The sequence below is a fragment of the Ascidiella aspersa genome, chromosome 6, assembly GCF_963924565.1.
Source record: "Ascidiella aspersa chromosome 6, kaAscAspe10.2, whole genome shotgun sequence".
NCBI lineage: Eukaryota > Metazoa > Chordata > Ascidiacea > Phlebobranchia > Ascidiidae > Ascidiella > Ascidiella aspersa.
The window spans coordinates 3,912,834-3,929,295 of NC_139452.1; the positions used below are offsets into that span (position 1 = coordinate 3,912,834).

Here is a 16,462-nt window from a genome sequence, read left to right on the forward strand (position 1 = left end):
TTGTGTTGTGTGATTAGTAACTGTACAGTTTAATTTCAGTTAAATTATTCTATAAATGCTGTTGTTTTGAACTTTTGAGTAATACTTAAACCCTTCTATGTGCCATATGTGTCCTGTATCTTTTCAATTGAAGTTTTGCCAATTTAAAAAAAAAAAAATTTTTTCTATTTAATTTTTTTACATGCAATTAAACTGGATTTTAGCTTCATATTTGCACACAGGTTTGTTTGAAAAAAACAAGTGTTTCCAAGAACAATTGTTGTATAAAGTAACTTCGTGGCACCAATCCAATGCCTCCAACTTAAAACAAATATTCATAATTCACCACTGTTTTTGTAGTGGTTTCTTCATGGTAATTTTTCAGCAAATGCCTGGCTATGGCCCATGTTGTTTTTTTTTGTTTTTTTTTGTTTTTTTATTAAAGATTTGCGTTCATACTTGAATTGGTAACTTACACACCTAGATTCCAAAACTTCAACCTTGATGGCACACATACACACCTAAAATTTGGGTCTACACACCTGAGAACTTGGTGGGAAACGCCATAAAATGCACATTGGGCATCAGGTACAGTTGTCAACTTGATGTTGTTCAAGTGTCTTTCCACTATAGATCTTTGCTATAAAATGCTGCCCAAACCACTCTAGTCCAGCCTGACTGCATTCTATAATTTGTGGGCGCCAAAGATAAACGCCCAAAATTTTTTTGGCTGAAATTCTACGCCAAAATAGGAAAATACATACACCAAAAACAACAATATGTTTTGGTAAATTAACTAGGCTGACAATATTTAGCCCCAAAATACGTCACTGGTGTGATTTTGGGCAAGCATTCCACACCAAAGATCTCTGGAGGTAAGGCATTGGAATACAATCAGGTAGTCCAGTCCAACCTGCATTTCATGGCACTTTGCGCCATGATGTTGGGTGTGCAGTGCTAACTTTTGGGTGGGCAATTGAAGTTTTTTACACAACTGAGGGTAGGAATAATATATCACAAGTCATCCCTTTCCTAAAAAATCAGGTATGCAACCGACTAATTCCGGTATGCACACATGATTTGTGCACAAATTTAAAAAATGTTGGGTGTGCACTCATCGTCATGCAGGCTAGACTCCAATAAAACATCTTTGTGTTAGAATGAAAATAGCCATTTAAGCGTAGAAATCAACAAGATGTTGACAAATTTGCCAGGAATCTTCGCAAAACAAATTATGGAAAACAATCGGGGCTGAGAATGCAACTAAATCCACCACAAAAGCTATAGTTTTCAATCTGGTATCAATAAAACAAACATTTCTTACCATTCCTTGTGCCGCCGCCGCCATTGCAGATTTTATTTGGTTGAATAAAAAATCAAATTGAAATGAAGAGTTTAACCTACACCTTAAGAGGAAAAAAGCTATAATTGTTTTAAGCTTGGTTGTTCTATTATCCTAACATTTTTTTAAATAACTGTTAACGTAGTACAGTAACGTTGACAAAATTGATGTGCAAGAAAAAACATACAGCGAGAATAAATGAAATAATATACTTAACCCACGCGTGCAATGTATTAATTTAGGTAAATATAAGTTATGCAGCACAAAAAACACACCCAATCCTCCAAAAATTGATGTAGTTTCTTTTTTTCTTTTTTTAAATAGGTCTACGACAATAAGGGCATTAAAATGTTAAAAAGTATGACTTTTAGGCCTTGAGGTCGGTGACAATGCAAAAAAATGCCTAAGTTCAGTACCTAAGGGAATAATTCAGCTATCAAAATCGCGACCCAACCCAACATAACAAAAACTCACTTTAATTCTGGTAAGGCTTAACTCACCCTAATCGACATTTAAGCCGAAATATTTTAAACACAAGTATAATTTCAGTGTAGGCGTCAAAGCATGAGAAACCAAGCGGAAGAACGGCAATCGGGCGTGTCGCTTTACTCGTACTCGATTTAAAAGTATCCCATTTCAGAAACCAATAACAAGTTATTCGTAAGATTTAATGTTTTTTGTTCACAGATAATAGATAACTTTTATTACAATTTTAAACACTTTTTACTCCTCCTAAAGTTTTATTAGGTAAAAAAAATTTATTAGTAAAAGCTCCAAACATATTTTTCGAATCCTTGACAAATCGTTTGCAAACTAGCTTTTCATCTTTTTTTCGAGATTTGAGTTTGTATTTTTTGGGGTTGCTCTGATCACTAAAAATATTAAGCTATCACTCCCTTGAAAGTAGCCTCATAAGTTGGGTATCAACGTGGTCACATAATGATTCCGGTCTTTGTATATTGAATCACGTTTTTTAAATAAAAGGAACCACGATCCCATTGTCATTTAGATACCACCTACATTATTTTCCATCAGTTAATTTGTCTAGCCTAGAAAGTGGTTATCCCGTACTGCAGACTTTGCCAAGGATATTTGATAGCTAGGATGTTTAAGGGTGATGCACTAGGCCAAATAAAACGAGAAATTTAACTGACCAAAAGTTGAGATGTTATATAAAAAAAATAAAAAATAAAAAAATAAAAAAACGAAAGTTCGTTTAACAAAATGCGATAAACCAGGCTTGCCTGCTTAATTTTACTGGCTCGCGTATACCTCACATTGCTCGAACAATGAAGACTTATATAGGCCCAATACAGTTAAAATGTTAGGTTGCAATTAAGAAAATAGTTTGATAAAAAAATTAAACTGAACGTAAATTTCAAAAATAGGGCCTGCCACTTTAGATTTGGGTAAGTTTGTAAACGATTTTGACTTGGATGAATAGCGACACGTTTTGACCTAACGTACAAATTTTGACATTTTATCTTCAAAAATATTCGCCCTATAATTTAAAATATTCGCCCTATACTTATCATTCCCTATCGCTTTCACCAGGACAGTTCCTGTTTAAAGGATTTATCCTTGTGGCCTAAGCAATCAACTAAAACTCCCGTTTTGGCATTTAGTCGTTCAACATTGCACTACACAACACGCAAATTAGCTGTGATTAAGCCCATTAATATGCACGTTTAAGCCGGATTCGAATCTATTTCGTTAATTCATTCTCTCTCGTTTTGGCGCTGGAATGAATTAAGTTTTCTCGTTTCTTAATCGGTCAAAAGAAGTGGTTTCCAATCCATTCGCCGCTTAATCTGTTCGTTTTGCCGACGGCCGAAATTGTTTAATGATCAGGGGTGGGCAATTATTTTTAGCCGCGGGCCGCATGAGAAACTTACAATGTTGTGGCGGGCCGTCTAAAAAATAGGATCTGAAATACACGCAATCTGACGTCATACTAGGTATAAAACAAATAAGTCAACGAATTTATTATTACGTTTAAAGTTGTGCGAAAATGTACTATTTAAGTCGAATTAAAGACGAAAAAATTACGTCTATGTTTGTTTTAAAATGAAAATTTTAATATAGATTTATAGGGGGTAAGTGAAGCATTGAGCACATACAAAAAAATTTACATTACTTGATACATTGGCGTTTATCAAGTTGTGGGGCGCGTTGACCCAAAAATTAAGATTAAAATACGTAAAAACTTTTGTTTTTTTCATATTACAAAGAAAATATAAATCGAGAGAAACACACAACATAGCATTAACTAAGTTAGCTTGACAAAATGTGAATCGGTAGTTCAGAGCAGGGTTGCGGAGTCGGATTCGGACTCGGGACTCGGGACTCGAGTAAGACCGCATAAAACTACCCGAGTCCCGAGTCCGACGTGCGCATGCGCAGTATCAAATTTTAAAAGAGTTAAGGCGGCAAAATGTAAGTTGTAAAAGTGTAATAACAAATGTGAAATATTTTTAAACCATGTAATGCGGGGGGATCAATTATAACACCAATATGAGTGGATTGCAGAAAATCCACCTTAATTTAGTTGCGTAAATGGGTAAAATACAGGCTGTAGGGTCAGAGCTGAACTCGGGACTCGACAAAATCTTACATTTGGCCGGAGTCGGACTCGGGACTCGGGAGTCGGACTCGGGTGTATTTTTTTGGCCGGAGTCGGACTCGAGAGTCGGACTCGGGTTGTTTTTAACCGACTCCGCAGCCCTGGTTCAGAGTTAGAAAACGGTCCGTATTTCGTTCATATTTTAAAGACCAAATGATTTCGACGCGCAAAAATATATAAATGTTAAGCTAAATTTGTTGAACTTTTGTTGAAAAGAATACCACGGTGCAGAAAACACTATTTGTCGATAAAGTTGCCAAAAAATGCGTGGAACATGCGAAAATGACAGAAAAGATTCGCGCGAAGCACGAAAACAATTTCCATTAAGTATTTAAAACAGGTTAAAAATAAAATTAGGTGGGGTCATGACTAGATCCGTCCCTGGAAAGCGTGTTTACGATACAACCAAACAGGTATATAGAAACTCGCCCTTGTTTTCGCATGTGTTTTAAGCAAAAATGAGCCGCGGACCGGATCCGTCCCGCGGGCCGTATGTGGCCCAGGTCTGATGTAGATTGTAGAATGACCTGCTTCAACGCAGTAGACATACCACCACTTTTGGGGCATTATGACGTAACACGGACGGTTAGTCGTAAACAAAACAACAAGTTTAGCTCATAAGGAACAATGCTCTCACTTCTAAAATCTGGGGATTTTGATGATCTAGGGATTTTTCGCCATATTTTTGCAAATCGTATTGTATAATTTGTTAACTAGTAAATCTTAACCAAATTGCAATTAAAAAAAAACAGGTCCAAAATATGCTAGCCTATTTGTTTCTGTCCTTTTCAAATTAGTAACTAAAAATGCTTAGCCTATTTAAAACCTGACCTGAATTTGTTGATTGTTGCGTTATTGTACATTTAACATAGCTTTAGGGATTTTCTGTTTTTCATTTGTGAGAGCCCTGATAAGGAACGAACATTACATACACTCGTTAGATACTAATATGTGACGAAGGCGCTGGTCAAGAATAAAAAAATCGAACATTATTTGGGTTAAGATGCTGGTTTAGGTATGTTTAAATAGTAATACTTGGCCCACCCTCACCCAAATATTGTACATTGCTTTAATAATTGTCTCAACGCTGTGGTAGGATTCTAGGCCAGCGCCAAATACAGTTTTCATTAGTCATGTTTGGTACATCTCATCACCTTCTTTTATCCACTCTGCCTTGTATATAGCGTTGACCCGCACACATAAGCTTAACTTTCCTGCACTTATATTCTGTGTACCAGGTACACTGAAGCACTATACAGTCAAAAACGTACTTAATCGGCAAACCTAACTCAAGTAATTCTTGTTTTGTTTTAATTTTAGGTTAATAAAAACGAACAAGCAGCAATAAATTGCTACCGCAAGGAGTAGCCTAAGTCGAAAAATTGGTTTTGGTTGTGCATCAGGGTTTACTGAAATATTACGCAATATTGCATATCAGTGCAGTTTGTCCACTCAAGCTGGTGTACTCTGCCCACGAAAGGTGCATATAAACGGGCTTACTGATCAGTTTAATCAACTTGCGTGGGGAATAGCTGATGCGATTTTTTGTTTCCGGGTGTTAAATGTAACAATAATAGTGATGTCAATGTAGTGGTTAATTTGTCCGTTGTCGAGTTTATTGTGAGCGGAATCGCTAGACCCTAACTCAGTAATAATAGTAGGTGTTTTTTGGCAGTATAAGTTTACCTAAAGGTCCTAGATAACAGCCATTTTTGTTCTGATTTCAAACATTTTTCGTAAAACAATATGATCTCATATAGATAACCTGCCGATAAATAGTATTAAAGGTGATTTTTCTTCTATACGGCATAATCAGCTACCAGTATTTTTAGTCATGGTTGTATCTGCACATTCACGAGTCTATAAAATACAATTTTTTCGTAACGTCACGCTGTGACATATTTTTTGACGTCATATATGAAAACCCCCTAAAAATATCCTTGATTAGCTTATTGTTTCGAAGCGTCCCAGTTTGATGCTTTTAAAATATAGTGGTAACCCTAAATATAGGCCTCCAAAAGGTTTTTCTTTTGTAGAGTGGACCCCTCGACTTGACTGTTTTCACTGAACCGCACAATTCCTGGCATTTGAATCTCAACTGAATCAGTGTTGTAACACGTCACTTTTGAAAAGTAACTTAATTCCAACTGAACTGTTTTGAACCGGTTATCTCTTTACAATGTTGGAAATAAAAAAAGATTAATTCAAAACGTTCAAAATATGCTATACTTACTTCCCTATTGACTTTGATATTCGTTCTACATCACACTAAAATCATTTTTAACGAATAGAAAGTAATGTCTAAGTTCAAAGTTAGTTACCCAAGACAAGTCCAAGTCATTGCCATATGGCAAGTCAATTCAAAGTCAGGTCATTGATATTACAAATAAATGTTAAACAAAGGCGTTGCTAGCTATATAGCCGAATCCAATTGAAGTCATTTTTCAAAATAATTTTCCCCCCAAAAGAAAAATGCGACTTAAATGCAGTTAAGTCAAGTCATTGAGTCATTGGCTTAAGCCTTAAGTCATGCCGAAACTGCCAAACAGAGGTCAACATGAAATGTGACCCGGTCCTAACCATTCCAATCAACACAAACATATTTATAAATCTATAAGACTTCTGCATAAACGAAAGGAACAGGATTTGACGTGTGTGCTGCGTAAGCACGCTCACGGTTTAATTGTGGCCACCTTGGCGTAATGCACAGGAAATGGGATTGTTGTACATTTATAGGACGGCTCAAAAATGCCTGTAGATATAATTTACGTATATTATACAAGCCTTGTCGTAAAAGACCAAATAAATGGCATATGCTCAGCGCCGTTTGCTTACTCCGCTGAGCCAGTCTTCTTGATAAGATGAAAAGCAAGATTCTCCTCGTTGCTTTGGTTTTGGTTCTTTTAAAGACTACTGTCCGAGGTGATTCTGGTAAGTTTATGTAAATTTGAATTGTTGTAGATTTTAAACACGTGTGTGCTAAATTATGTGTTGCTCTAACTTTTTTATATATTAGACCAGTGCTTTCCAACCTTTTTCAGTTCGCAGTTCACTTTTAATGCAAGATTCATGAGATATGATCCAACGTATAAACTTACATAAAACCTGCATCTTTACTAGCGGCGAAATAGTTAATGCGACACAACACATCCAACTATTACGCATATGTGATATTGTTGCATAAATACATGTAATGGTACAATAATTTCATAATTTAATAGAAAACTGTAATGTTGAGAAATGCTTTGCGACCTACCCATTACCCAACGGGCGCGACCCATTGGTTAGGAAGCACTGTGCTAAATGATATGTTGCTCGAAATGTTTTTTTTTTTATATATTAGACTAGTGCTTTTCAACCTTTAAAATTTCCATCAGCACTTTTTTATTTCGGAAAATTTCCATTCGCACAAAACAGGCTCAGTAAGTTTGCAACCTTCAGTTTTATATGTAAAATAACAATGAAAGGGTTTGTGTATTAAAACCGTGTGTCTAAGCCTTGACCGATATAAAATTAATAGCTTAAGCTGCAATGAACCACTATACAACGCTATAGTACTGTAGCTGTAACGCAAAAGTAGGCGTACCAGCATATTTTATTACTGCATTGCACATAATAAAAATAATAATATGCACCATTTTCATTCGCGCATTTATCCGCACGACGTTGGTCATCCGCATTACAATATTTTTCATCCGCACAGATGCGTACCATCCAACGGGTTGAAAAGCAAGTTTTTTGTAATGTAAAACAGCAGTTCTCAATCTTTTTCTCGGGCGTTTTTGAAAAAGTGTGTTGGACTCACCTAGCGATAGGAATTTTACTAATTTATATGCGTTTCTTGATTTGTTTAGATCGGAAATCGTAACTTCAGGATATGTTTAAATCTTTAAGCAATTTATTACAGTTTAAGGACATCAGATGTACTTTTACAGTGAAGATTTTTTTTAGCTTAAGTTACCGATTATTGCTGGTTTCGACGGAAATCCTATCACTTTTTTTAACATGTCCATAGATTTTAGTAGCCTCGAGAGTGTGGTGGCATTTATTTGAAAAGTGCGATTCTTTAAGTTTAATAATAAATGCGACTCTTAGTCCCTTACAGGTTGAGTACTAGACGACATACCCGACGTTGCCCAGCTAAAATATAGGATATTTTCCTGTTTTAATTTTGTCTCCTAAAAAGTGATAAAAAACCCGGTACCCAGGCGTTGGTCAGGCAATGTAAAGCAATTACCGTTGAACTAAATATACGGAATTTCGCGAACTCAACCTATTTTTTTATCGGTTTAAGTTGGCATTCCGCGTTTTATAGCCGTTGGCACAAAAAGTAATTGTTACAATTTAACAAATACCAATCGTTTAAAACTTTAAAGCGTATAATTTTAGTTTTGGTGCAAATGTCGTCTGTCGTATGAGAAGAACAATATATTGGTAAAAATTGCATCACATTTTTTTAGTCGCAAACGTTGCTCCATATTGTATACATGGCGCTACACGTTCGGTAAGCAGAAATGTCTATTGTTTGCGTTTTTTGGCGTTTCGCGATGATTGGAAAACATGTCTAAAACAGCAAAGCGCTAATCGCCCCTATGCTGTTTGCCGCTGATTGTGTCTGAAATGGATTGACGAAATACTTCCTCTTAAAAGTAACACCTTATAAGGAAACGGCCCGTGTGAAAGCGGAGTTCAACCGCAGGGCGCAATATTCAAAACAAATACGCAATCGCGACGCCCAATCGTTTGAAGGTTGGTTTCCGCTCCTTTATGAAAAACGTTGTGCGACCCCCGTTCTATAAAGGCTAAGAATTGCTAATGACTGAAATACAGTCCACAAATCATTTAATTTGTTGTATATTTTGTGCTACCGACAATCTAAAATCGTCATTCGCCAATACGTCACAGAAGCGACGGCACAAATCAAATGGCCGACCGAACCTTCTAAGCAGCTTAAAAAAAAACAAGTAATGTTTATAAAATTGCAGCAAGCTCTTCAACATTTGTTTCAAAAAATTTATAGTTTTTTACAGATGAATTTATTAATTTTATGTTGGTGGCAGGGGTGCATATCAATGGGTTTGGCAGTTATTTTCAAAAACAACATAGAAGTCATTAGTGTAAACTGGAAATCGTGCTTCACCAGGCCAATATAGAAAAGCATTTAAAATACACAGAGCACAAGCGCTAGTAAGGAATAAAAGAAGTTGCAAGCTTATTGAAATATTAGACTTGATACTCATTATTGTCTACTACTTATACTTGTGCTTCTACCTCCTTATTTTAATTGCTGTTATTTGTACTTTGACCAGATAAAGCGCGGTTTTGCATAAGCTCGTCAAGGTTTTAATACAATTTGTGCTGTTAAACATATAGGTTAAAAATATCTGAATTAACTTTATTAAAATACAGTAGTTGCCTTGCCCTGCCTAACAAATACATACACAAAGAAACTGAGAACTAAGTTTTATAGATTTTTCACCTTCTACATTTTGCTATGTTACTTTAGTGAGGGTTAGTGCTTTTAATATTTTGAAATTTTGTAACACTAATACACGTTAAATATGTAGTCTAATGCACAAAAAACTCGCAAAAAAAAAAAAAACTAGTCAGTTTGATTAAATATATAAAAAATTTCCACATACTACAGGTATTAAATGATTAATACCATTTGATTTCACAGACTTTCTTAAAAAATATAAAACCAATTAATAGCCCTAAAACTGCCTGCTGGATTGCGACAAATAGTTTAAAAAATTTTAAAACCAAAACTTAACTACAATTTCTCGTAACTGGCATCACTGGATATACAGGTTTATTTAGCTATGCAATATTTTAAAGATTGCCACTAGAAATGCTAAACAATATAATAATATTAAACAATTTTTCCTTAGATACATGTTTATTAAAATTTCAGCATAAATATAAAACTCTTAATGTTAAAAGTACATTTTATTTCAATTATATCCGAGTTCAATAAAAACGTTTTGAATGGCAAAAATTTATTTAGTTTTGGTTGGGAAAGATGTACTATAAAACATTATTTGTATATAAGTATTGCACTCTGAATGATACAAACCATAAAACAAGACTGCAAAACTCACATTTCTACACAAATAAAACAACAGCATTAGGCAAATACTTCAAATGTGGATCATTTTAGGCTTAAGCATTTTTTTTAATCTAGACACGATTATAACATGACTGAAATAAACATGTAAAATAAAAAAATATTGCCTTAGTAAGTAACAGTAAACAATTAAGCTAGCATACAAAGGTATAAGTATCAATGTTCCATGTTTCCATAACGCAATGCACAAAAAATATAAACTAAAATTGAAGTGCTAAAATCGACGCAATGGAATGTCAAACACTATTTGTAAATCAAATTTAATTATGCTTACTTCCATAGTACCGGTATGGAAAAATAACATCTATTGTTTGCGTAACATCTATTTGTTTAAAAACATCTATTTGTTTATGGAAAAATACTTGGTAATCAGTTAAGTTCTAAACTCATATTGCTTATTGTAACCATTTGTGTTGAACAGATACATTAAAAGCTTTAAAGAAAAAGTAATTATTTTCATACAGAAAATAAAACTAGAACACTTTATCACAATCACCGTTGCAGAATTCCATTCCCCCCCCAAAAAAAAAAATTAAAAAGGAACCATGGTATGGTAAAATTTATTATAACAATCTAAATCCTAAAGACTTCTTCACTTAACAAGTATTAATTAAAGGAAACAAAAATAATCTTTCAAAATTGTTTGTTTTATTAAATAATACTATGGAAAAATAGTTTATAAATGTGCTGGACAGACAACATCACGACCTTGATTATTTATTATGAATAAAATAAAGCTGAATAATCGGCAAAGTGGTTACTGAAGAAATTATTTTCCAAGGTTGCCCAACAACCAGCTTTCGGTTAGCATTTCCCGATCCCGAAACTGAAAACTCTAAAAAATTTTGGTATAAAAGTCAATGAACATTTAAAGTACATTACATCAAAAATTTTGACAGACAACATTTCAGCATGTTTGGATATTTCTCATTACAAGCAAAAAAAAAACAAGTTTTGTGGCACTTTCAAGAAAAATTTTGCTATACTATAGTGTCAGTGCACACAATTTGGCATTTTTGGTTAGTACTTGGATTTAATACAGTGCTGCTGGTCGGATAACAAATAACATTATTACTTTGTCCAAATAACCAAATTGAAACTAGTACTGGGAAACCGCGCCACTCTTATTGTTAATATGTTTTTTTAATGCAATACAGTTAGTTATCTTGTTATCAAATGAGGTCCAATACCACGGCGTTTTGAACAATTTACTACCTTTTTGGATAGGATTCAATATGAAAAAGATTCTTAATAATTACTATGCAAAATTACCTTTGTAAGGCCTAGTTCGTTGATAAGTATACTTTTGCTGGAAGTATACATCATGTTCTGTATAGGCGGACAGCCCTCTGGATTGTAGAACAACAACATGTACGGGTAGCTGACTCGTCCATTCTCTTGGTTGTATACGTAGAAATATAGCACATATGTAGAAGAGAACTCAGTCAAGGAACAACAATTTTATTTCTGTTTGACATAAGCATAACTAACACCTTTGACAAGTATGGTTCTGATACTTGAAACTTTATATTTAGATGCCCAATATCTTAAAAAAAAAGTGTTGCCGAAATAATACGAAATGACATCATTGCAATGGTTAAATGGATAAACAGTATTAAAATAAGATAAACAAAAACATGTTAAATTTAATTAAACAAAGTTTCCCTTACTTTTAGCCAAATGCGACAACATGAATGAAAATATGTTTTGTAGCTTTGGTAACATTTTTGGTTGTTTTATGTTTGTGCAAGTCTTAATATTTGCTTAATCCTAATTTATGTCAGTTAAATCGTCTCAATAAACTATTTATTACCATATAAGCTGCAAAGAAGATGCAGCAGATAGTTTCGCACTAATATTAGCATGGTATATTGTATGACCCACTTCATGGGTTGAGGTCTTTCGTGACCCACCCAATGAAAAAGGTTTGCCATCAATATCCAAAAAAATTAGCTTTTCATGGTAAAAAATGTGTAATTAGTTCACATCCACGGCCAGAATTCCAATTTCAATGTGTTATTACATTGGCACACATTCCCTTAGTATTGGATGATACCCATACAGCCCCTTCTTACCACCAAGCGAAAATTGTATTTATGTGTATACAAATAGCACAAAAAATCTGGTCTTTGCACTTCCTATTAGAAGGAAGACTACCATTGATTTTAACAAATATATACCTTCCATTTTTGTCCATATACACCTAGTGCCTATAGTATTTAGTGGCACACCAAAGTCTGGTATGTTAGTACACCCCTAATATCCACAAGGGATAACTAATGTTTCCCAACACTTTCATCAGAAATATGAAAATAAAATAGTTTTACGCATTAAAAGGTTGTGTTTACCCTGATATCATAATTTGCTTTAAGCAGAACTTTGACAGCCAAGCGATAGCGTATATGTGACAACGATGTACAGTGGTCAGTGGTACATTATACTCCAGGAAAAGGCATGTCTGCTTATTAATATAATTCCAACTGATTTCTAAAAAATGTACAACAGGAATTTAAGTAACTAGGGGATTTCGTGTGAATGCCTTAAATCTACTACAATAAATAAAAATCAGAAAGTGCCTTACTTTTTTGTTTTTCTAATTAATGTTTCTTTAACTTTAAAATAATTTTAAAAGTACAATGTTTCTTTGAAAGGTTTCTTAAACATTAATTTAAGCAGATTTTAAATTTAGTAGGTCTGTTATAAAAAGGCTTAACTAAGGCCTAGTTTTGTAACATTTTTGGTAGGATCCTTTTTTTGGTTCATAATAGCGACTAATAAATGACTGGAGACCATTGTATCCAGGGGAGTTTTGGGGGTTAAGACACCCCCTCTTTCTTGTAAGTCATATTTTTGTTTTATATAGATTTGTTTTTTGTCAGGGTTGAACTCACCATGGCAATATTTTTAATGTGATTGTGCCACACGTCTTAAGCACATTCTTTCGTCAGTTTTTCTGATTAGCAAGTGTCTCTTCAACAATTTACAAATTCTAAGTCAAGCCTTCTTCCTTTTTTTCTCGCCTAAAATGACTTCTATGGTTATTTCAACCTAAAAAGGATATCTAGGTTGTCTTTCTGGCAATTTTTCTGCTAATTCTTCGACTGAACATTCTTCAATTTCCTCCTCAAATTCAATTATTTTAGTTTCTTCGTTAATTTTGACTGAAACATAAAAGCAATGTTTAAATTATAATAACATTGGCAATATATATATATAAAACATCAAAGTTAGATATTGTTGTGAAACCAATCTGCAACCAATTATTTAATATAAATTTATTTTTTTTAACTTAGTTTCCCCAACTTATCCCAAAAAACATTCATAGTTAACATTCTAAAAGTAGGGAACTTACCGATAATAGCTGAATTTTGTTTTTTCTTTGATTTTGAGAGTGCTTTTGACTTCTGTTTTAAATCCTCACTCACCATGCACATTTGCACATTCTACATATAACAAAGCTAATTAAAAAAAGTCATTTGCTGCTGCACACCTGAGATCTCGACAGGAAATGCCATGAAATGCAGACTCGGCTACGACTACAGCTGTTAACTTGCTGTTATTCAAGTGCCTTCCACAAGAGATAGTTGCATGAAATACTGCCCAAAATCACTCTAGTTCAGCCAGACTGAATTAAAAATTCTACACCAAAATAGAAAGATATATACACAAAAAGGATTTTTTTTTTGGTAAATTAACTTTTTTTTTTGGTAAATTGACGAACAATATTCAACGCCAAATGACGTGACTTGCGTGATTTTGGGCAAGCATTCCACGCCAAAGATCTCTGGTGGTAAGGCAGTGGAATGAAATCAGACCAGGCCACATTTCATGGCATTTTTTGGGGGTGTGCAGTGCTAACATTTTAGGTGTGCAGTGAAAGTTTTTTGCACAACTGAAGGTTGGAATTGTATCACAACATTCACAAGTCATTCTTTTTTCGTGTAGCGAACCAGCGTCTGTATTTGTTATTTACCGTACTGTGTTTGTTGTGCGTGTGCTGAAAGTCTGCTAAAGTCTTTCTGGCGTATTTCCTGTTCCCTGCATCCCGCTCGTTAACTGGCTGGTTTTAATCCAAAACGCATTCCCTTTTACTGCAACGTTAGTTGTATCCGAATTCTACAAAACGACAGTCAACAATGCACGCCTTACTGGCAGCACGTGTTTTTACTGCGCTGTAAGCTCTTTTATTAAAAGCGAAATATGCTAAATTATGTGAATGTACAATAAATCTATAAGCGACCTGACAGTATGCATAAAATTTCATTAAGAAGGATTTATTTGCAAGTTCATAGCTCAGTCGGGGTCTCCCATTTATATTTCAACAGGTGAGACATGACCACCGTGCTTTCTGACTCCACTAAATCGAAACTAAAACAAACTGCCATTGTAATTGAAAGAGCATACTGTCAGGTCGCTTAAAGATTTATTGCACATTACATAATTTAGTATAGCTCGCTTTCAATAAAAGAGCTTACAGCGCAGTAAAAACACGTGCTGCCAGTAAGGCGTACATTGTTCACTGTCGTTTTGTAGAATTCGGATACAACTAACGTTGCAGTAAAAGGGAATGCGTTGGGGATTAAAACTGGCCAGTTAACGAGCGGGATGCAGGGAACAGGAAATACGCCAGAAAGACTTTAGCAGACTTTATCACACGAACAACAAACACAGTACTGTAAATCAGGAATCGGCAACCTTTTTTGCACTGCGGACAAGTTTAAAACTAAAATTTTGCCGCGGACCGGCCTTGAAAAAACAACAAATGTTCAGGAAAGGAAATTTATTACAACTTTCAATGCGAACTTTATGCTTGTTTTGCCGCAAAGAGATGCTGCCATCTAAGAATTATTGAACTTACTGAAACCAGCGAGCGGCATCCGGCCAGCCGAACAATTTAGTTTAAGCCAGCCCGCGGCTCATTTCAAAAAAACTTTTAGGCCTTTACGTTTTTTTCTTAAATTACACTGGTATAGCATAATTACCAATTCCTATATTCTTACCAGCTTCTCAAAATAAGGATATTTAAGTTCGTTTTTCAACAAAATTTTAATCTTACAGCCCTGCTACGGACCGGCAAACAACTCAACGCGGACCGGTACCGGTCCGCGGACCGGCGTTTGCCGACCACGGCTGTAAATAACAAATGCAGACGCTGATTCGCTACACTCGCACAAATAATTCTTATAAAAAAATATTGAGTGTGCACCTGCCACAGAATGTAGGCTAGATTTCAAGTAAAACGTCACTGTGTTAGAATGAAAATAGCCTTTAAAAAGCGTATAAACCAAGAAAGACAAATTTGCCAGGAATCTTTGCAGAAAACAAATTATGGAAAACAATCGGGGCTAAGAATGCAATATGCAACTAAATCCACCACAAAAGCTAAACTTTTCAATCTGGTATCAATAAAACAAACATTTCTTACCATTTCTTGTGCCGCCAGATTTTCGTTGGTCGAAAACTTAAAAAAATCAAATTAAACAGTTTAAATCACATCTTTAAAAAATGGTTAGGATTTACCAAAATTTGGGCGCTAGACCTTTTGCTGTACAGTTTTAAGGTAATACAGTAAGTTGTGAAAAATAGAATTGCCAGGAAAAAACAAATATGCAAGAATCAATAAAATGATATGCTTAAACTACCCGAGCAAAATTTATATGTAAATAGCAGTTAAACAGCACAAAAAATACACCCGAACCATGACAAATTTGTGCAGTTCTAAGCATTAAGGTGAGGTGTTCAAGCTCATTTAAAATAAAACTATAGACTCGTATAACAAGGAGGTAAAATCAGATTTATTTCATGCAATATATTAGAGTTATAATATGCAGTGTTGTAAACCAGTCATTTTGAAATAACTTAAGTCCAAGTCAAGTCATTTGCGAAAATAACAAGTCCCAGTCCAAGTCATCGGTTGGTCAAGTCAAGTCCCAGTTAAGTCATTATAAGAGCAAGTCAATTTCAAGTCATGTCATTGACATTAAAGTAAATTGTTAAACTATTGAAATTGGTCAAATCGTCCGATCATAAGCAACAATTTAACTAAAAACCTAACACAAACGCAATATACAGCACTTAAAGTGTTTAATGTGCAAAACTTAAAACAAATTTTAATGAAAAGTACTTAATATAATTTCAAGTTATTTGACATAATGACTTAAGTCCAAGTCAAGTCATTTGTCCAAAAGACTTAAGTCAAGTCAAGTCATTTAAAAACAGTTACTTAAGTGCACTTAAGTCAAGTCAATGACTTAAGTCATTACAACTCTGTATATGGTACTCACTTTGATGGACAGCGCTTCGCCAACAAGACCTCCGGTACAACAGTTATACAACAGTACAATAAAGAGAGAGGGAGCGAGAGGAGCGGAGCGTGTAAAAACGCATAGAT

The 16,462-nt window shown here is 34.6% G+C and overlaps 1 protein-coding gene across 1 annotated transcript; it reads right to left on the bottom strand.

The window, feature by feature from the left end:
- Nucleotides 1-9,914: 9,914 nt before the first annotated feature.
- On the bottom strand, nt 9,915-15,526 carry LOC146139222 (glia maturation factor beta-like). Its single transcript, XM_083392285.1, has 5 exons — nt 15,497-15,526; nt 13,424-13,514; nt 13,129-13,232; nt 11,344-11,496; nt 9,915-10,906 (listed from the first exon to the last, which is right to left on the bottom strand). The coding sequence occupies exons 1-5, from the start codon at nt 15,497-15,499 to the stop codon at nt 10,841-10,843; spliced, it is 417 nt and encodes a 138-aa protein (XP_083248411.1). The 5' UTR covers nt 15,500-15,526; the 3' UTR covers nt 9,915-10,840.
- Nucleotides 15,527-16,462: the final 936 nt, after the last annotated feature.